Source organism: Rhinolophus hipposideros (genome assembly GCF_964194185.1).
Source record: "Rhinolophus hipposideros genome assembly, chromosome: 25".
NCBI classification, from domain to species: domain Eukaryota; kingdom Metazoa; phylum Chordata; class Mammalia; order Chiroptera; family Rhinolophidae; genus Rhinolophus; species Rhinolophus hipposideros.
Window position 1 is genome coordinate 4,726,625 of NC_138071.1, and position 23,115 is coordinate 4,749,739.

The 23,115-nt window shown below is 42.3% G+C and overlaps 1 protein-coding gene across 7 annotated transcripts in view; it reads left to right on the forward strand.

Annotated features, from left to right (window-relative positions):
• Nucleotides 1–23,115, forward strand: part of ST7 (suppression of tumorigenicity 7) — a 248,877-nt gene that overhangs the window by 177,935 nt on the left and 47,827 nt on the right. For all 7 annotated transcript variants that reach the window (XM_081038669.1, XM_081038663.1, XM_081038665.1 and 4 more), the window contains one exon: nucleotides 10,701–10,815. In XM_081038669.1, the coding sequence (XP_080894795.1) occupies nucleotides 10,701–10,815 (115 nt within the window). The remainder of the gene's footprint in view (nucleotides 1–10,700; nucleotides 10,816–23,115) is intronic.

Consider the following 23,115-nt stretch of genomic DNA (forward strand, 5'->3'; position numbering starts at 1 on the left):
GTGACACGGAGCCTTTCCGTTGTGATCACAAAATATGGTGAAAGCTGCTGCTGAGTGCCATCCAACGGAAAGGCACGGGTCTTCAATATGGGAAGCAGAACATGGAAGCTTAGTAACCGCGTGTGACAATTTCAACTTGTTCGGTGCAGTCAGTCAGGTGTGAGTTACGGTTGAGAGAAAGTGTGGTTTAAACTGTATCATAAGTCATCCTCCATTATGACAATGCTCTGTGTCACACATCGCTTCTGGTACAGCAATTTCTGTCAAATAAGAACATTACGGTGTGTCCTCATCCACCTTATTCACCGGATCTGGCACCTGCAACTTCTGGTTCTTCCCCAAGGTCAAAATGACTATGAAAGGTAAATGTTTAAAATCAATTTGGGACACCGAGGCAGCCACAACAGAACAAGTAAAGATGCTCACAAAAGAGGACTGCTTCAGAAAGTGGCAAGAACAATGGGATAAGTGTGTTCAAAGTGACGGGAGTATTTAGAGGGGGATTAATGGCCGTATGTCTTTTACTGTGATAATGTTTTTTTTATTTAAACATTCACCATATTTGGCCACATTTCATATGTAGCGATGTGGGTGAAGAAGGAAGAAGGTTAACAAATGAGCCCCTGTGGGCTCCAACATTGCAGGCTGGGTAGAGGAGACGTGTCCAGGGACTGCTGAGAAGGAGCATCTGTAAAGGTAGGAGGAACAGCAGGAGAGTGATACCGCAGAAGCTAAAGGAAGAAAAAAATTAAGAGTAATGGGTGGCCTGAGAAAGCTAAGGACAAAAAGTAAGTGGAGAGAATAGACACTGGTGGTCTTAGTGACGTTAAAGAGGAAGTTTAGTGTGAAGAATGGTGGAAGATAACTAGAAATCGGTACATTATGGTCAGAGAATTGTGCATAGAAACAAGTCTAAATGTCAAGGTCCAGGGTTTGGCTATGACCTTGGGTTACTTAATCATACTGGAGGGGCAGTGTTTTGCTTTGAGACAGTAATGACACATTGTTTCAAACAATTGAGCGTCTAACATATTAGAATGGATGTTTACGTGAACTGTGATCATCTACACTGGGGGCAGGGCTTGGGATTAGGAGTGAGAACGGGGAGCCAGGTGCCAGAGCCGTCAGTGTATGTGGGTCTGTTACCTGGTAGGAAACACGCTCGAAGAATGGTGGCAGGTGGCAGACATCGTGGCCTAAGCTTCAGGGCAGCAGGAAGTGCCTCCCAAAGCCGAGTAGTAAGTCTGGATGTGCTTTGGGGAACGGGGAGAAGACAGCCCTGTGTCTGGCCTGGTGGGTACAAGTTTTGTCGGGGATTTTACAGCTGCAGCAGAAGCAGTGCACTCAGCTCGGGTTCTGTAAATAGCTTATGGATGCGTCTGGGAATTTGTGTATCATGGAGTCAGATTCTAGGAGGGTGCAGCGGCAAGTCTTGGGGAGGAAAGAGAACATTGGAAGGCTGCGTAATCACACTGCAGTCTCGGGTTGAATGTCAAAGATTGAAGCCCCGACCTTCTGCCTGTTGCTATGATAGAATCTTTCATAGCAGCCAACTTTGAGGGTGACCCTGTATGAGATGCCTGCCAGGGCGAGTGTTTGTTAACCACCGCAGATAACTTGGTGAGTTAATCTCCTTAGAGCTATTTGCCGTCACCCATGTGAATGTGGAAGGGTGTCTGCCAAATACAGTTATTGTGCTTTTGGCATGAAAAAGGCCTTTCTGCCGGTAGATGTTGGCTGGTGTGTTTAGCTGCTCGTGGAGGCCACTCCTGGAACAGGACAACAATGCCATGTCACCACAGGGGGAAGGATGCTTATTGTCCTGGTTTCGTGACTGGGCCTGCTTCCAAGCCATTCGAAATATGCATCAAATGGTTCAGATTTGGTCATGAGCTCAGCACTGGGGCCCAGCCCCAGTTCAATACGGTTAAGATGATAAGGCATGTGTTTTATTCAAAAGTGTTACCTGTCAGTTGTGAGGAGGGTAAATCGTTCTTTTCCCCGGGACAGGAGGAGGCTGACTTCTTCCCTGACCTCTTCGCCTTTACCCTTGAGGTTCTTGAAGCTGCAGTTTACCATGGACTAGAGTGGAAAGTCTACCTGCATGTAATAACACAGAAAACAGTGGTACTATCAGACCCCGGCTATTGGAAAAGAACATTTTTAGAAGTCTTGAAATGAGGTAAAGAATTGTCCCTGAGGAGGGTAGAGGCTGAAGAAGAGAATCTTTAAAGATTTCTAAGTGCTGACTGAGGTTGTGCTTGTTTTCTCTGATGAGGAACAGATAAACTGATTAAGGAACGGATTGAGGACCAAATGGAGGAGGATTTTATGCTGAAAATGTTGTTAGAATCTGTCCTGTATAAATGCAGAGCGTGTCTTATTCACTAGAAATTTTGCAGGAAGATTTCCCTCTCTGGAATGAAATGAGCGTAATTTAGACATGGAAAGTGGTAACTGTGTAGGTAGGCTTCCAGCCCTTTGCGTCTTCGAGTGATACAAAACTGTGGTGGGATAATTCACCACTGTGCTTACAGCTGTTACTTCTCTACTCGGTGAGGGGTTTAGTCACATCGTGTGCTCAGTTCAGTGAAGAACTAGTTAACTTGTCATTTAACTGTCCATGTAGATCGTATGTTGATAATGTTCCTTTTCGGTAGATGCAGCTTGTTATTTTCCTTTAGATTAGCCCTGAAAATGACATTTTCTTGTTCCTGTCAACTTAAGCTCTCAGAACTGCAGGTTATAGTGTCTGTATAAATGGAACTGTCACGGGTCTCTGACAACTCAGTAAACAATTCATTTTTTCCTTTCATGGCCCTTAGTGTCAGTAAAAATCACTGACAAAATAATAACCATGCAATACAGAGTGTCTTTTCTATTTTCTGTTTATGCTTTTCTTTGAACTATAATTAAATAATGTCAGACTTGCAACTATAACAAAATAGTATCTGCTTTTTGCATGTAATACAGGCCAAATTCTATAAACTTTAATTAGGCCAAGCTTGTACTGACCTTGGTAGGAATCTGGCTGAGGATCTCTTTTAATTACCTCTCCCATAAAATATGTAAGAATTTTCACATCGCTTTTCTCACTCAAGGAACAATGCATGGATAGCTAAACTAATAAAATGTTTAAATAGATACAAATCAAACTTGAAAGGTTTAAACTGTTGTTTTCATCCTGTAAGTCAGCTGAGAAAAAGCATGCATACTGTATTTCTAAATTATGTCCATAGAGTATTTCAAATTCAGTGAATTAACTCTCCTTTTTTTTCTATTTGAGCTCATAAATGTTAACCTCAGAAGTGCCTCAAATTCTTCCATTGAAATAAACTTGAACTGACAATAGCCAGATGATGTAAAATTGAAACTGAAATTCTATCCTTGGCCCATCCCTTGTTTCTCCCCATAGGTATTAGAGGAATCACAGTCAAGTTAGTGTTTTTATTGTATGTGAACTGTAATATTTGGGCAAAACAGGGCATATAAATTTCTTACTGCCAGGAGAAAGCAATTACCAGTGTGGAGAAGATAGCTGGCAATAAATAAACAGAACTATGCTAGATAGTGAGCGAGTTCAAAGATTTATTTAGAATGACTGGGCTTATAGAAAACAGGCCTTTATATTTATCATATGCCTTCATTCAAGGTTCTAAACAGAAAAGCCAGTTATGTTTCCAAGCCCGTTTTTGTATGTTGTTTTAGAATAAATAAACAATTGAGATATGCTATCTTGTACAACTACAACCAAAAAGAAACTAGTTGCACATAGCGAAACAAAGAGCACTTTGAAAATGTAGTGTACCTGTAGTAATGTTATCTAAGCATAGTGGCTCCCCTTTCTCCAGCCCCCATATCATGTCTGGGCACCCTGGGAGCTGGGTGTGGCCCCTGGTTTTCAGAGGAGAAGCAGCAGCTCAGCAGGTGCTCAGAAACTCCCCTGTCCCACCCCAGGACGGTGCTTTTCACCTCTGCCACAAGGAACCACTCCCAGTGCCCCCATGCCTTCTCTTTTGTTTTGAAAACAGTGTGCCAGGGGAATGTTTCTGGAGAGGAAGCAGGAGGAATTTGATGACACAAGAGTCTTCTTATTAGGTAGTCTTGTCTATGACTAAGCCCAACCCCAACTAAGGGCAAGAGAGGGAAGGAACTTACCTTAAAGCCAGTTTAACTCTGAAGCTTCCTTCCAGACGCAATAGCAGTTCTTGAAATTCCTCACAGCACATCTGTCAGCGGACCTGCTCTTTGGAACTCAGATGGAGGAGAATTAAGGAGCAGGACTGTAAGCTCTGGTCCACCCGAGATCAGCAGTTAGTATCTTGACATCAGTACAGAATTCAAGTGCAGTGTATGAAAATCGATTAACTCAAATTGTTTAAATTCTTTACATGTTGTTCAGTCAGACATTGACCCCCTTTTTTTTGGACTCTAGCAATACTTTAAGGAGCTACAGAGTCAAAACCCTAATGGGAAAAAAAAAGAATTGTGTCTTAAAAGGCACTTAGAAAATAGGAAAACAAGTCAAAATCTAAGTGATGAAAATTGAACTCTTTTGACTTGAGGAATTATAAATGAAAAGCACGTCTAATGAACTGCCTATGTTCAAGGAAGCAAGTTTTAAAATGTACATTAAAAATAAAGGATAACATATTAAGGACAGTTTCACTACCCAGAACTAACAATAAATAATAATAAATTAATAGTTCAAATTCGTGTCATTTTTGTTCGCTTTCTTTACTGAAAAGAAATAAAACAATATAAACCACTCTCACCGTCACCTTCTCTGAGGCACCTCTGGTGATTTTAGTTTCCTTCATACTTTTCTAGAATATATACCCATAAGCTGTATGTAGAATTGTTTTGTGAGCATTTTAAAATTGAATTCAATTGTATCATACTGTATAACATATTTCTTTACAGAGTATTTTTTCACTCAGGACTGCTTGATGTTTGTCTCCATGAAGATATCCGAAGCTTAAGCCAGCCCTCTTGCCCTGCTGAATAGCATGTTGTCGTATGAGTGCCCCCTGGGATGTGTGTGTCACACTGTTTATGACAGTGCCCCCGTCCTGGGGACTGTCCCAGGGTGAGAGTTTCAGACATTTGTGTGATTGGTCTCTAGGGAACAGAGCTGGAGAGGAAGTGTTGGGTTGTAGGGTAGGTTTCTTTAAATTTTTATATTGTCTGCCAAAGCAGCTGTGTGTAAGAGATGTTATATTTTTCAAATATAATGTCACCAAATACAATATAAAGTCTTTCTATGAAGACTTTAAAAAAAAATGTGTTCCTGTTAACCAAGGGTTGGCAAACCAAGGCCTGCAGGCTAAATCTGGTCTCCTGCCTGTGTGTGTAAGTAGTTTTATTGGGACACAGGCTCATTCATCTGTTTGTGTACTGTTCATGGCTGCTTTCACACCACAGTGGCAGAGTGGAGTAGTTGCAAGAAAGCCCATGTGGTTCTCAAAGCCCAAAATATTTACTCTGTGGCTCTTTAGAGGGAAAAAAAATGTTTTTTGCTGACCACGGTGATAATAGTACTACCTACTATCACTCCATTTAATCTTTTCTTGTTTTGCTTATTAAATGATCTAATATCCAGCCACATAAGTGAACGAGATGATTTCAGTGTGTGATAGAAGCAATGAAAAATGGTGACATGAGTGGGGTAATGACATTAGTTAGGGTGGTAGAGAGAGTCTGAAAAGATGCCATATGAGCTGAGGAAACCAAGGCTCAGAGAGGTTAAGTAATTTGTACAAAGTCACACAGATAGGAAGTGGCAGAGGTGACATTTAAGTTCAGGAGTAACTCCAATTATTGAGCTCTTTCCTAAGCTGTCTTCATATCTTCTCGTGAACACTACACCAAGCAGATACGTAAGTGTTATGGCAGAGAAGCATAAGCAAAATGCTTTAGTTCTCCTGGGCTTGGCAGGCCAGAGACGGGGGTTCTGATGTGTTGAAATTTGGAATCAGTACCGATGACTGGGTTTGAATCATAGTCCCGGCACTAACTTTGGCCGAATCACTTAAATATGCAGTCTTCAGTGTTTTTTGGTGGGGCGGGGGTGGGAGGGAACACGTCTGTAAACGGAGGAGGGTGTTTGGACGATCTCCATGGGCTCTGCTGGCTCTCACTTTCTATGATGCTGTGACTTTAGGAGGTGGCATTTGATCCGGGCTTTGGAGGGTGGGGTGATTTTGACAGGCTGCCATGTAAATGAAGGGAAAAGGTATTCCAGGTGGTGAGAACAGTTTGAGCAAAAACACAGTGGCTAGTAACTGGAGAAAGAATTGTGGGAGTGGCATGTAATCCAGTCTGACAAGGCTCGAGTTTTAATCCCGTAGAAGATGAGAGGCAAGCGGGGCTGGCGCTGAGCTGAGGGCGGGCCTGGGAGTTGAGCTTGGGAGCTGGGACATTTCCCTGGAATTGCAGCGTTGGAAACATCCTGAGTCTCTTCTTGCGCATCCCTGTTGGGTGACTCACCTCTCTCCGAATAGTTTCAGTGGTGGGGGGCTCTCTAGACTATCGGCTCCATTGCAGGGAGGTCTAAGTGTCAGAAAATTCTTCCTCACATCGAGTCAGAGCTTATGGGGTCTAGCCGTGCCTTTCCAAGGTGTAGACGTGGAAGGAAGGTCACTGGAAAGTTTTAAGGAGTAGAGGAACGTGTTCAGGGACGTGGAACCTGAGGGCCTGAGGGAGGCCTGTGGTAGCACACATGTATGTATATGAACCCCAAAGAAGAGAACTGTACAGAACATTCCATTCACGAAATCTGTACTTTGCACCTGTGATGGGACCATCGGTGGGCGCCTTAGAACCTAGTGATAAGAAGGAGTCCCAGCTCTCACACTCTTCTCAGGCTCCTGGGAAGGTGGAGCAATAGACCCTGATGGCAGGACTCTGGGAGCTGGAGCAGGAATAGCTAATTTGACAGACAGATAGGAGGTGAGGGCTCCGGGAAGCCGAGACTCAGGCCAGATAGCGCCGGGGGCGGGGGGTGGAGATAGGACCTCGAGTACATGGGACCTACTTAGGGACCTGGAGCCCATGGGTCCGTGGTGCGAGTGGTGTTTACACAGCCAAGTGGCTACAAACAGGCTGGTGCAGAGACTGGGACAGTCACTGGGGCTGCATTTGCCGTGCGAAGGACTGTATGTCCTGAAGTCTACGAGAAGCCAGTATTCTTATAGTTTTTCCTCACTGATTCAGATGTAATGTATATATAGTCCTTTAAAACCTGTTAGAAACAGGGAAAATGGGGAGGAAGAAATAAAACTCACTTTTCGTCTCACCAGAAATAACCACTGTTAAAACATTTAGTTCATTTTTTACCTAGTATGTTTCTATGCATAGATACAGAAGAAAAGTATGATCTTATTCTAAAATATAGTTTGCGTCCTCTTTCTAATGTAACTTCGTACGTTAGCATTTCCCAGATCATGCCACTAAAAATTATTTGAGACTTTAACTACTAATGACTACATATAATAAATAGCCCTAAAGATGACTGTGTCTTATACTTAAATGCCCCATAATGGGTTAAATTTTAAGTCACTTGCATTTTCCACTATTATAAATAATGTGATAAGCAGCCTTGTTTGTAAGTTTGTATTCACATCTGCCTATTTTCTTGGGATAAGTCCAGCCACGTCAGTGGTTGCCTTGTAAGCAGGGGCATGATGGACTCAGCCATGACGATAGCAGCTGTGCGGGAGGGTTGGAGGGAGGTGATCCCGAGGCAAGCAGAGGGCAGGTGCTGTTAGAGTGGCTTAGGCCAGGTGTGAGGGCATACGCTAACGTGTCAGCAGCAGCGTCGGAGAAGAGAGGTCGTGGAACGACCCTACCGTCGCGTTTGCTTGGGTATCGTCTTTGCATTGCTGCTTTCTGTGAGCCTGATGGAAGCTATCGGCATTTTTTCCATCATAGTTCAGAAGTTTAGAGAGTGTAAGGTGGCAGTAGTGTGTAGGGCAAAGAGGGTGACCGAGGTTAATGATTCTCTTCTCCGAGAGGAAATACGAGAGGGGAGAACAGGTCTGAGGGTTGGCTTAGAGGGGAGGAATGGATGAGCCCAGTATTAGCTGTATCAGGTAAAACTGCCCGGGAGATAGTTTACAAATTGATCTAATAAAACAGCTGAGGAGATGGTTCAGGGCAGGGTGTGAGGACGGGGGAGCCATCCCCACCGGGACGGTGGAATTGAGACGCTGGACGCAAAGGTAGGCCCAGAGATGGGGGCGTTTGTGAGAAGAGTACTTGGATATCCTGGGGAGACTCCTTACTTCTAAAGTAGCAGACAAGTGGGAAACCAGAGAAAAAGCTAGGAGATAAGTACTAAGAAAACCAGAAGAGAAAGGTGTCAGGGAAGCCAAGAGAGACAGAGTTTCAAGGGGCAAGTCACCAAACTGTCAAGCAAGAAGAGGACTGGAGGGCATCCACGGGAGTGACTTCAGTCACCTGCAAATGCGGACAAGCAGAGGCAGAGGACGTGTGGGGCTGGGGCCAGGTTGTTGCCCTGTGGTGAGCAGTCAGGAGAGCGAGGGAGCAGATGCATGTTCCTGGCTTTTGTCTACGAAAGCCTGTTGTGAAGGTAGAGAGGACAAGGTCATGGCCGCCGTGAGATGGAGCAGCGGAAGCCTCACTTTCTTTTTTTGTTCATATCAGACAAGCGAAGCTAGATTTCTAAATTGTCATGTGACTTCAATAACGTCTCCTACATTTGCTGTTTGCCATGTTAAAAGCCTTTTATTCATGATGATATTTTTGGACACAATACACTCTGTCCAAGCTTCCGATGAAAGCGCTTCTGCCCCAACTCCTAGCATCTTACTTCAAGTTCCGTTTGAACAAGTTGAGACCCCCATGTTTGCTCACACAAGACTCCCGCTCAGTTGTTAGGCTCCTGCACACTAATGTTTGGAATTGTAGTTTTAAAATTACATAATATGACTTGTGTCCTTGAAGTTTGACCTTTACCTGAAAGATTGGTCAAAAATGGTAAATGTTTCAATGTTGCAGTTTAGAGAATGGCTTTATTGTGTTGCCAAATGCTGAATGCAGAGAGCTTTAATTCTAACAAGCTCTAATTAGACAGAGAAAAAAGAAAAAAATCAAAGGATGATGTCAACCAGAATCAAAGTGAACCAGAACAAGAAATAACTTTTATTGGTTACAGAACATCAGCAATGTGTGGTATGACTTATTCACTTCCCTTCCCAGCAATGAAAACACTACAGGCTGTCTCTGGGGGTTCAGTCTTACTGAACACATAATCGTTTTGATAGGTGCTTTTCGTAGGTAATGTGATGCTTTGGGGCTGCAGAAATTTATTTTTAGAGATACGCTAAATGATTCTTGGCTTTAGAAAACAAAACAATATGGCAACTGTTTCTAATGTAAGAAGTGGGTAGTTTATGCGTTGTGCCCACTGGTTTCTTGCTGAATGGTGAATTAGCCCATTTCTGAGTATTGTTTCTCTCAGCACAATTGCTTCAAAGATGTTGATGTCAAAAAGAGATGCCACTTTTTTAGAAGTTATTAAGTTATAATAGAAAACAGTTGTGCATGTAGGTGGTTTAATAGAAAATATATACATGTACTATATATGTGTATACACACACACACACAATTTTGCTTTACTAAAGAAGCTGGTTATCTTTCTCTCAGGATGAGAGTTACCTTTCTCTAAGACAAGGTTTTCCCCTGCAATCTCGCTCCTTTCCTCTCCCCATTTGCTTTCCTGTGAAGTTCCTTATTGTATCTCTTATTCCCTGTGGACCTCTCTTCCCCCCATCCTGTCTAGAATCTCCAGGCCATTCCTCTAATCATTCTTTCACCATTCTTGTCAACTCTCTTGCTCCTAGACTTTCCGTTGACTCCCATTCAGTCTGCCCAGGCTCAGCCTAATCATTCAACATCTCTGCTACTGTCCCTGCGTCGCTGTCAGTTAAACTGGACAATCATGCCAGTTGCAGCCTCATAGAGTCGTGGTCTCCAATCAGGAGGTCCTCAGACGGCCTTAGTCAGCCTGGCTGTTCCCCTGAGCAGTTCTCCCCTTTGGGGTTCTTTTACACGTTCACCCCCATCTTCAAACCTCCTCCTGGCCACCTGCCCCTTTAGTGCCAGAAAATGGTCCTTCGTCCTGTTTTATTGAGGGCACTGGGCAGACTCCTGGGTAGGCCCTGCCTTCACTGCCCCTTCTCATCACTGGCTGCACATTTTCTCCGTCTACGCCACCGTCGTCATCATCCTGCGTTTTCTCTTTCACTCTGTTTGCAGGCTGCTCGCTCGCCCTTCTGTTTTCTGGCTTCCATCCAGGCTGCTCCTGGAGAAGTTTACCTATTGACCCCTGAGAGACCTTTCCCCCTTCGCTTTCTTTGGCCCTGCGGCGTTTTACCATTACTGAGCTCCACCTGTAAGCATCCGCCTCAGTTTTTATGAAACCCCCTCTCTTTTGGATTTTCTCCCATCTTAGGTTCTCACAAGTTCAAAGTAGCCATTTTCCCAAAAGAACAGGAAAATATGCAAGCATTTACTACTTTACAAAATAATAATTGGCGTGATTGCTTACAATTGCTTAAACTTCTAAAAATTGTTATACGTTTATATTACATAAATGCATTACAATTCAGCGTGTTACTTGTACTTTTGAAAGTGAAAACTATGTGCTAACCACTGCCTGGTCCCTTCCTTCCTAGCTGATGAAGGAGTTCCCCTTGCTGAGCATGTTCAACATCCACGAGAATCTTCTGGAAGCCCTCCTGGAGCTGCAGGCCTACGCAGATGTCCAGGCCGTGCTGGCGAAGTATGACGGTGAGTCCGCACTTGTGTCTCTCTTTTGATGGACGTACTTCAGTGATTAGATTGGAAGAATCATTCCGAACAGCACAGCATTTTGGCAACTGTTCTCTTAGAGAATTTTCACCTACAGTTTTGACGGCATTTTATAGAATCGTAGAATTTCATGGTCAGTGGGCCCAGAATGTTGAGTGGCTGCCGTCACCCTCCCGCCCTGCCCTGCCAGCCAGGTTCCTACCACCATCCCTGTCCACGCAATCGGTGCGTGTTCCGCTTGGCTCCCTCCTTGGTCAGGGACCTCGGACCCTCTGCAGGCAGCTCGCACTCTGTGGGGGCGGCACTGACAGCTCAGCTCCTGCTGTCGGCCCACGGGGACGCTGGTCACGTTGGTCCTTTGGAGCAATTCCGAGCAGCCAGTAGCCCTGTTGTGACAACTCGGTAAACATCTGAAGATACAGTCCTGTGTGTCCCCTTTATCCTGGGGGCTTCTTGTCCTTCGCGGAATACCCCCACTTCTTCACATGATGTCCCTTTGCCATTCTGGTGACCCACTCGTGAGCTTATTCCACTTTACCTGATCTTACTATTGGTTTATGCCAATAATAATAATGATGATAAACAACTGACACATCTTCAATATTTGAAAACTCTTCTGTTTATGTTGCCAGTGTCCATGAATCATTATTTGATTAGTTGTACAAAAATTGCCACATAATTACATGCCATGACGTAGCTGCTGTAGTGTCTGCAGAATTTCATACTATTCCGCCTTATTTCATTAACTCTTCCCCCAAATAAATATATTTGCTTATAAAATGGATGTTAGGGAGTACTTATATTATACGATCACTTTGTACTTTACAAAATATTCTTTCTTTAGCGCATTTAAGGAATTATTCAGATCACAGTTTCCAGGAATTCATCAAATATACAGAGCAAAGTGTAGTATTTAAGTCTTATGTTTGACACACAATTCTTTGTAAGGAATCTCTGAAGTAGGTTGCAGTTGTTACCCCCTACTGTTGGAGAAACTGAGGCATTGTGAGACTGTTTTTGTTGTTTTATTGTTAATTCTTGCTCAAATTTGTGGAAATGAAAAGCCCTCAGCCAGTCAGGGCATCTCTTGGCCTATGCAAACACTAGCACCCTGTGTAACAAGATACATGCTACCTAGCATGGAACTGATTTTAGAAAAGGAGAAAGGTATTTGTGGTGCATTTTATAGTAAACAAAAGAAAAACTGTTTGGCCTTTCCATCAGCTCACTTTCATTCTCTGTTGCTGTGCTGGAATCTCACTGTTTGGCTGCCTGGGAGTCTAAGCCATGAGACCACCTTGTAGACACAATGCTCTCATGTTGATGGTCTTTGGTACCAAAGGAACCCAGTCTTATGCAGTTGGATTTTAGGACCATGCACTTTTCCAAATGCCAGCCTGTAGCTATAACAAGCTTCCAGAGTCTCATCGCCAGTGCCGGCCTGTACTCAACCGGATACACCAGGGCTTAAGAGAAAAAGATTTCACCAATAGAGCCTTTGGGATTGCATATCTCTTAAGGCTCCTTTCATGAATATCTCAGTTCATTACAGAAATCATCAGCTTTGTATTATGACAGATTGTAAAATAAAGAAATGAACTCATTTGGAGACTTCTGTCATCTCTCTCTGCCCCATTGCATGGCCTCTGTTCCCCAACAGCTGAAAGCTGATTTATTAGATTCCGATAACATATGTTCCCATTATTGTTACAATAGCCGTCCCACCCTCCACTAGAACTTGGCTCATACGTGCACAATTCCTTTGTTGCAAATGGACAAACTCGCCACACCAGGGCTCTTGTGTTGGGTTTTGTTTATGTTGTGTACCTGGCAACAGACGTTATGTTCTTATTCATTATTCATGGAAAAAAAGCCTCATTAGTGGCAGGACACATACTGTTGCTGAAATGCCTTGTTAGGGGTTTTGAGTTCAGCAGTTGTCAATAGACTGCAGATGACCTAACCCTGACTAAATTCTGGAGGGGGTTTTTGTGTGGACTTGGCTCAGGCCTGTGTCACTTACAGTAGAAACATGAAGAAGTGGCTGCTGAAGTTACTGTTCTTGAGGAGGGAGCTGCAACCACACAAGCCTGTTAAGACATGCCTCTTGCTCCTCACCCTGTACCGTCAAAGGGGCTATTTCAAGTTCATTCCTGCTGCTTTCCTGGAGACCCAGAGGACCTCTACCGAGTTGTTGTCTCATTTTCTCTCCTGTGTGAGGAAGTGGGTGCTTAGAGGGCTGGGGGTGCAGACAGCAATTCAGGGTGCCCTGCTCTTCACCCTGGTTCAGATGTCATCATTCTAATCCACAAGATGCGGGAGGCAGAGCTCTGAATCCCAGCCTCCCATCCCTCTCCATACAGCCACACCCAGAGCAGAGGATTGTATGTTATCTTTGCAAATTGGAATGCTCTGGTTGGGTAGTTGTTTCCTGGATGGTTTCTGGGTACAGCAATCCTTCTTTATTAGGTTAGTTAGGTGACTGAATTTTTTAAGTAGTATGTTGGGAAGTGACACAATGGGATTATTGCTGCTTTTCTGACCTTTGCAAAAAGGATTTAGAAATAATGGCAGGGCACGGCATGTAGGGGGTGGGGAGAGTAACGTGTTCTGAGGAAAGGAGGGAGGCAACATGTATTCAGTCCCTTTGCCTCATTCTTCTTCACTGTGTGTGTGTCTGTGAGTGTGCGTGTGTCTGTGAGTGTGTGTGTGTGTGTGTGTGTGTGTGTTTTGGCTTGGAGTTTTGAAAGTGATGTCCACAAACTCCTTTTGTAGTGAAGCCTTTTGGAAGTCCTGAATCCCGAGCAGGATGACCAGTTAATTGGTCACACATCCTGGTCATCTGTAAGCTAATGATGATTTTGCCCTTGAGACAACTCATGTTATTACAGCCATTAGTCTGCAATGCAGTCTTGCCATCCTCAGGAGTTTTCATACTCTTTCATTTTCAATTTGTTAACCAACATTTTGGGTGGGTAGTTTTTATCCAGGTGGTTGGTCCTGGTTTTGGAGTGTCCTTCGCACGATGACTAAAATGACACTAGCATTTATTCGGTCTTACGTGTCAGGGTCAGACGTGACTCTGAGCTGGGCATGTGTGAGCTGATTTCTTCTCACCACTAGCATATCAGGTAGATCCTATTATCAGCCCCACTTTGAGCTGTGCCCACTGGTGCAGAGAAAAGTAACTTGTTCAAAGGAAGAGCCTCAGATGTCAAAGTTAGCCATGAAGATGTTATGAGAGAACAGAGATAAACTGAGAACATTTCTTGTTTCAATAAAATGTGAAGACTATGAGGAAAGGAAAGCCAAAAGAAAAACTGAGATGGTCTGACTCCTGGCCATGACCTTAACCATTATACTTCCACTGTCTCTCCTGTTGGCAGTATTTTTTTAATTGTGTTTATTAATGTCGTTCTTGTTGTAAGTATTAGGTACGACTTAATGAGAAACTATTATGTGCCAAGTGCGTTGTAGACATTACCTGTAACCCTTGCCGTAACCCTGCAAGGAGGCAGTTACTCCATTTTAGCAGATGCAGAAACTGAGGCTTGTGAGTTTAAGTAACTTTCAAGACCACATTCCTTGCAAACTGCAGAACTGGGATTCAAGTCAGGTTATCTAGCTCTAAAGCCCATGTGTTTTTCATAAGCTTAAGCCTCACTAAAGTGACTTGCTCTGCCTCTCACTCCTCTTACAAAGGCATGAACTAGGCAGGCCAGAGCTGTGTGCAGCATTTCAGTAATGCCAAATTGTTTTAAGATTCCTTTGTAATCATTCCTTAAGAACGAGGTATATCTTCATTTGCTTATCTTTCTGAAACTGTTTTCAAAATATGGCTTTCCATCTTCCATCAACTTGGGTCTGATTTGTTTAGTCACAAAGGGGATTTGATGTATGGTGCTCATTTAATTTGCGGATTATCATCTTTTTTTTTTCCAGTCATACATATACTACAAAAACAGAAATGTTTTTTACATCATTAAGTCATCAGAACCTTCTTTAGGAGACATTACGAAAGTTGTTACACGCTTTGGATTGCCTCTCAAAGAAGTTTAGGCGTCTAGGTTGAAAACTTAAGTCTCAAAGATTAGGGTGGGAATGTGGAGAAGAATTCATGAGTTTCTTATTCATTATCTTTTGCGCATTTTGATTTTAGAAGAACCCCAGGGAACAAGTATGCTGTGACTGGGAGTGCTGCAGGGTACCTATGGGAGCACGTGTCTGCCTCCTGATGGAGGTCCCCAGGCAACCAAAGGCTGGCACTCCCGGGTGAGAACAGCCCCAGCCCCAGGCAGCCCCAGCTCTGCCTTTCACTAGCTCAGTGAATTCAGCAAATTCTGTAACCTTCTAAGCCTCGGTCTCTCTCTCCGGAAATGGCTTGGAGGCTTAGAAAGGCTAAAGAACGTGCCCAAGAGCACACAGCTGGGAATCTGGTGTGAGGGTTACAGTAGTTCATCCATGTTAAGTGTTTAGAAGAGTGTGGGGCACACAGTAGAGTTCAGTAACTATCAGCCATTATAAGGAGCCAAGGTGAACCCCCGAACTTCACCACGGTCTCAGTCCATTTTGTTCAAATGGAAAACCATATATAAAATGATAGTCTTGTGCCCCCAAAAGACAGTGTTACAGCTGTTATTAAAATTAATTTTGGATCTAATAGGACAGATACATAGATATTTGCTAAGCACAGAAATGTTTAGTTTTATCTACATATAATTCTTAAACTTTTGGAAAGTTAACAGAAAAATGCCAGGGATTTTTAGTCTTGATCAAAAGATAAATGGTTTCAGCCTTGGGACAATTTGCACCAGTGGAACTACAAATCCAAGCTCTTTTGAATGTTTACTCCATTAGGTCATTCAGTGATGGCCCAATAAATTGGGGGACAGACACCTCCCCGTGAGGGACAGCTGGTCTTTTTTATAGTCACGAATGTTATATAAATGCAACAACCATATCAAGACCATTTTCACTGATGCTATAAAGCCTATCCTAAATTAGTGTCATTATCTGCCATCTGGTAATGTGCAGAGGGCATACTCTAAGAACAGGACATGTTTCTAATATTGGAGGAAATATTTTCATCTCAGAAGATTGAAAACATTTTAAAAGTTCTAAAGATAGTATTAATGAGTCACTCTATGTGGAGACTGTTCTGAGAACAAGCTTTGTGTTGCTATTGTTTTGCAGAGTCAACGTGTACGGTAGTTATAAGTAAGAATCACCTTATTCATTGTCCAAGCCCTTGTGACTAGCCCGTGGTACTCAGCTATCATCACAGTGCCTTTGAAATGGGCACTGGATATCCTGTGTTTTGGTTAGGCTGTTTTCATGTTCGAGGAATAGGCAAGAATCAGAGGGATTGGAGACACCAGGAGGACCAAGTAGTAAAATTTGTATTCAGGCTGTCCAGACCAACAAAACAGTGCTTTTCAGTCCAGTGTATGGATGCTTGTAGATGCCACAGGCACGCGCAGCTTCTGAGACATATCCACCACCAAATTAGGCTGCACTCCAGAAGGTTTGAGATGCAGTAAGTCGCTGTGTCAGACAGTAAGCCTTGTCCAGCCCCCTTGCCTGGGCTGGCTGCTTTTGGAAAAGATCGACGATACCAGGCAGATGTTGGAGAGAATTCTCGTGTGAAAGATACACAGATGAATCACATTACTGCTTCAGAAAAGAAAATAATTATCAGCATTGATGCCATGGCTTATAGCTTCAGGCCTGCAGGTACAAGTCACCTAGAAACCATGGCGCCCTGTCTAGCTTTGCACTGGGTGCCCTCCAAGCTCAGAAATGAAGAGGTTGAACTACCACGAGGAGTAGGCCTTTCGAATTACCCAATGATTGAGTGTCCTACTGCACATGCCAGGAACAGGATTCTGATAGCGGACGTTATTTCAGTAGAGACTCACTGCACGAGACGCTTCTTCTATCTCTGACGCCAGAAGACATTTTATGAAGGCATACATCTGTGATTCACATAGTTGGCACATGCACAAACCCTCTAAATTTATGTTGTCTTCAGTAATCCTTATTGCCCAGTTATCATAATTTACCAAGGTAACATCCCTCTGCATCCAGCCATGACCATAACTTACACTGCTGTTCGGCTCCAGGGCACCAGCCACAGAAGGGCCCTCTGACACAGGCCTTCTGGGGTAATCCAATCCAAAAGTTGCACATAACATCTGGTGTTTGACTTTGTAGCATAGATGGATTTGTCTGGGTGTAGTTAAATTCATGTTGCCTCCACCCCCCCCCCCACCTCAAATTACTAAGATCATGTCTTATTTCCCAATTGAAGCACTGGACTCCCAGGTGCTGCATCTTTCTGAAGTTCTGGTAAATCAATCCTTTTTATTTCTTCAGTGAAGTTTTCCCCTTTCGTTAAAAGAGGACTTTGGATTGGCTTTTTGAAGATGGGACAAAAAGACCTCACACTGTTTGGAACCAAAAATATTCTACATTTCTATTGTTTTGTTTGTATCATATCATGGAGTAAACTGAGAAATTTTATCGAAGACCGCTACCTGGGGGACAGCATCTCATTAGAGGGCAGTAATGATACATCACAGTCCACAAACAGGTGAGGAAGGAGAAGTGGGCTGCGTTTTTGTTTGTCATTTTTGTCTGTTTGGTTGGTCAGTTCGTGGTAGGTCAGTTTGTGGCTCCAGAGGCATCTGTTGGAAATACAGACTTCAAGTATATCGATTTGTTGCCTGACCAAGATACTTGATACTCCATAATCTTAAATGATTATAGAGTACTTAGGTTAATTTTTCGAATTAATTCATCAAGGACCTATGAAACCCTTATGTTTAAGATACTAACGTTTAGGTGCTTCCAGATTCAGAGGTGAATATGATCTGTTCTGTGTCACCAAGAAGCTTTCAGTTCGGTGAAGAAAGATGTTAAAAAAAAAAAAAAAACCCACAAAAAACGCCAACCCATGAACCCATGCGCAGTGAACCTGCTGGAAATGTGCTGTGGGGAATGTAGAAAAAGAAAGTTTTGAGAGCAAACCCTATGTCCTTTGCTTCTCGAACACTCCCGTTCTAGGGTAGCCATTCAGACATGAAAGGGAGCCGAGACTCCAGATGTACTACAGGGAGGGGCTTCGGGACTTAACCATCTGCCACTGCTACCTCTCACACACCGTTTTAGAATTATAGATATGAAAGTGACCCTCAGTTGACCGATCTCATGCATAGGAACAGTAATGATTCTTTTAAAATTACATCTCGGTTGTTATTATTGTAGATGAACAAAAGGAAACTAGGTCAAAAGATTATCACTGAAAAATTATTCCATCCTAAGTTTTACTCCATGGGATTTCAGACACATCAAATCAACAGTTTGACTCATAATCACATAAAATTCTTCCCAGATCATTATATTGAATTTTAAGTTTGCTCTTATAAGCCATTTATGACTTTTGAAAAGTTAAGAGTCATTTTCCCTGAGGAGACCTTTTCTTTCAGCAGCTTCATTCCCATAAAGGGTCTTTGGGATCCAGAAGATACTGTGGTTTGCCTTCCTAGTGTCTGGCCAAACATTTTTCTACTTTTCTTCAACCTTGTTTCAGCTTTCACTCTTGCTTTCTTCCTCCCCCACTTTTTCATTCTACAGCTATTTCAAATAGACATCTAGTATAATTTCGTGCATTCTGCTGGAATGCCATTAGCAAAGATAAATGCAGTGCACATGTTGAGAAATAACACGTATTGACTCCCTCCTGAAACGCCCATCAGCACTGATCACTCTTGGCTCGCAGAAGCCAAATTAGATATAGGCGTTTGCATATCGAAGGAACCTGGTATCAAGTAATGTGAGATGTTAGTACATTAATTTAATATTTCACTCAGCAAACACCAATCACCAACTATGTTTTAGCCATTGTTCTGTATTCTGGGTACAGCTTTTACTCCTAAAGCACACCAGGTAAGTAGGAGAGGGAAATAAGAGGTCAGACAAATGCTGTAAGGATGAAGACTGATAATTTAACCCAAGACAGAAGGGACAGTTCACCCGGGGCAGTGAAGGGAGCCTGCCCCTTGGAGGTGGGATCTGAGCTGAGCCAGCAATGAAGAGGCGAAGAGCATATTGAAAAGTTTGGGGCAGGACTAACATGGCTGGTGTGGAGAACTGCACGTACCTCCCAGAGCAGAGGGATGGAAGGCTGTAGCTGGGTGAGTTAGGAGGGATGAAACCTTAGAGAGCTTTGGGTTTAGCTCGGATTTTATCCTGAAGCCCATGGAGAGACCTGGAGGCCATCTCAGCAGAGAAAGGGCTTCAATCTGACCGCAAAACGAAGAGAGCGACACGATGGGTTCCCCTCTGCCCTTTTTTGACTTGAGGTGGTTGAGAGATGAACACACAATGTGAAACACTAAGACGTGAAGGAGTGGAGTGCCACTGAACGGGACTGGTGACGTGATCTGAGACACTGTGAAGAAGCAGAATTCTGTCCTTTAGGGAGACATTGGATAGGTTTTGCAACCAGTGAGCAGAAAAGAGTTACTACAGTTTGGTTTTTCTTCTTTAAACAATAAATGGACCACCCAGTGCAGGAACTTTTTTATTTCCTGGGTGATTAGAACTTCCTATTTTAAACCATAACCACTTAATTTCATTTGCTGTCTGGTAACCTCTTACCTACAGCAAACGAAGGCCCCTGTAGACCCAGCATAACCCTTAGATACACTGTCTTTGGGGCCATGTGACTAAGACGTGAAGGATGCATGTCAGCCATGGAAACCTGTCTATTTCTGCTGGGTCATAACAGTGACACATCACAGTGGAACGTGGGGAACAGGTGGCATGTCCACCTAGTCTTTCAAGGTGGTGAATTTGGAGACAGTAGAGCATATGATGTGAATGGCTCTGTGTATGTCTACAAGTCTCATCTGCTAAAAGCAAAGCATCTGGTAAATTGTTTCCTTAGTGACACTTCAGTTACTACTAAAGTAGACAAAGCCTGAGAGTAATTAATACCCTGGATTTAATTCTTACCAAAAAGGAACAATCTTAAGAGAAGGAGACCATGTTCTCTTATGGCTCATAAAAGTAAAAGAAGGGAACATTAGTCATAGACATATTCTCTGAATCAGAAAACAAACAAATAACAAAAAAATCAAAACCATACTCTTTTATTTTTAATTCAGAGAAAAGATAAATGTAAACCCATACATGGAGATTCAATAAATAACTTACTTTGTGATGACATTATTTGGCATAGGAGATACAGAGATTTTTTTTTTTTTTAAGTGGAAGTTGATTCAAGAAGGATGGGAGATTCTAAAAGATGAGATTATAGTTGAACAAATGATTAAAGCAGATGAAAAGATCAGAAAGACATATAGCTAAATAAGTACATACAAATGAGGTAGAAATCTCCAAGCAGGTGTTTGGGTGGCTAAAGTCAAGAGGAAGCAAAAGTCTCAAGACTTTAATGGTGAACCTATTTTCCAAGCAAAATGATGACGAGAGTGTAAGTATAAAAGAATGACTACAAAGAAAATAAAAGCAAGTACCACATTGGCAGTATGACATGGTGACAAGGACATGGCATTGCAAGACCAGTTCTCTCACTAATTAGTTAAGCAGTTCTTAAGTACAAAATTTAGCTTCTCTGGGCCTCTATGCTCTTGTCCAATACTTTGATCTATCTTTTAGCACTGTTATTTGGAGAGAAAATAATGTGTTAATAAGTTGATACAAATATGCAGCCATTTATTCCTATTTTCCCTCAATGCTTTTGATTTGTTTAAAAAAGAATTTAAGCTAATAAATTAATCCCAGCAAAATTCTAGCAGTGATGATTATGTGGTTTATGAACAGTTAGGAAAGAAAGAGAAGTGATTGAAGATCCAACTAGATTTACTAAGGAAGTTCTAAATAAAAACAGATGAGATAGTAGGTGTGAAAATATTTGTAGTCTGTGCAACAGTATTTAAATGTTTCTTATTAATTAATTTTTTTACAATTAAAAGCTTTTTAGTAAATTTACCAAATTGTGCAAACATCCAGTTTATCAATCAGTAAAAAGCTTCGTGCCCAATTACAGTTAATCCCCATTCCCACCCTCAGCCCCAAGCAACTGCTAATCTACTTTCTGTCTCTCTAAATTCGCCTTTTCTGAACATTTCATGTAAATGGAAGACTCTTACAATATGTGATCTTTTGTGTCTGGCTTCTTTCTGGAGCATAATGTTTCTGAGGTTCATCCATGATGCAGCATGTCAGTACTTCGTTCTTTTTAAAAATTTTTTATTTAATTTATTGAGGTGACATTGTTTAGTAACATTATGTAGGTTTTAACTATATAATTCTGTAATACATCATTTGTATGTTGCATTATGTGTCCACCACCCAGAGTCAGTTCTCCTTCCATCACCACATGTTTGTCCCCCTTTACCCTCTTCTGCCTCCTCCTCACCCCTTTATCCACTGGTAACCACTAAACTGTTGTCTGTATCTATGAATTTTGTTTGTTTGTCTTGTTCATTGCTTTCAGTTTTATATCTCACATATGAGTAAAATCATAGTTCTTGATTTTTTTTCTGCCTGACTTATTTGGCTTAGCATGATAATCTCAAGATCCATCCATGTTGTCACAAATGGCACTATTTCATCTTTTCTTATGGCCAGTTTTTCTTCATATTTCTGAATGATAGGCATGCCTTAGAAGTACAGCTGACCCTAGGTTTGAACTGCACGGGTCCACTTATATGCAGATGCTTTTCATAGCTATGCAGTTAACCCCAGATGGGTTTCACATCTGCAGATTTAACCAATCGCAGACCAGAAAAACTATATTTGATCCCGCAGATGCAGAAGGCTGACTGCATGCATTGTTCTACGTCATTTCATATAAGGGACTCGGGCATCTGTGGATTTGGGTATCTGCAGAGGTCCTGCGACCAATCCTCCATGGATACTAAGGGATGACTGTAGTTAAGTACTGGGGGAGTCAGAGTTATTCCTGGATTTTCAACTGCATGGGGGGAGGGGTCGGTATCCCTAATCCTCCCGTTGTTCAAGGGTCAACTGTATTTATATTTTTATTTAAATAAAACATTTGATAATGTTTGCAATGCTTTTAATACTATCTTTTTAGGTAACGTGAAACAAGGTGGTCATAATACCTATTATACTATTAATGAATGGTATTATTTAATGGTATAAATACAAAAATACGTATTATAATCAGTAAATGGCTGCACATATATCATTGCAGACCATTGCAAATTTAAGGTGGTCCCTAGCATACCATTCCCAGATTCTCTTCTTGGTATTGCCATGGTGGTCCATGTTTTTAAAAATCAGACTTTGCAGACAACACAGCACAGTTAAAAATCACGTGCTTTGGGCAGGGCTCATAATTTGATCCAAATATGTGCTATTGACATATTTTATGGCTCACTTTTGCCATCTCACAGGGTTGCTGTGAAGATTAAAGAGGATAATGTGAGGAAGTGGTTAACACCAGCGCCTGGCACTTAATGAGCCCTTGATAAAAAGTAGCTGTAATTCTGATGATGAGAATGACCATATTGGGAGGAAGGTTATATGCTAATGGAGCGTGTGGAGCAAAGCTGTGTGTGGTGGCTTGAGTCAGAATGATGACTGATAGGCTGGAATGATATGGTTAAGATTTAATGGTTTAGATTTCATTTTAAGATTTAAAATTTAATGGAGTCAAATGGGAAATCCTGCTTTTAAAGGTTCAAAAATTTCGATGACTTAAGTAAAAGAGAAAAGACCTGGCTTGGGCTGAAATCAATTTGGATAGGATCGGGAGGTGGTTTTGTTGCCCACACAATCATTAGAACCAACGAGGAGTTCCAGCTGCCTGACACCAGGGCCACCCTAGTGGGGACTCAGGCATGGTGGCTGTAGCTGTTCAGACTGCTCATGTCCCTTGAGCTCTGTACTGGTCAGATTTCAGGGACTGAGAGGATTATTTCCACTTCAAATCTCATATTTTGAAATCACCGTGGCTCTGGAACAAAAGTGAGAAGTTTTTAAGAATGTATCAGTTGAGGCACTAGAAGTATTTATTCTGGCAAAGATTAGGTTTAGTGGAGGTATTTTAACCATCTTAATATTTGAAAGGCTGACTTGAGAAATAACCAGATTCTGTTTTGTTATGGAAGGCAAAACCAATAAGTAATTTTTAGACAATGATCCAATAGCAAGACTGGAGGGGGCCCAAATGGTAAAACGTAATGGAGGTTAGGAGTGAGAAAAGACAGCTTCAGGGGCCATAGG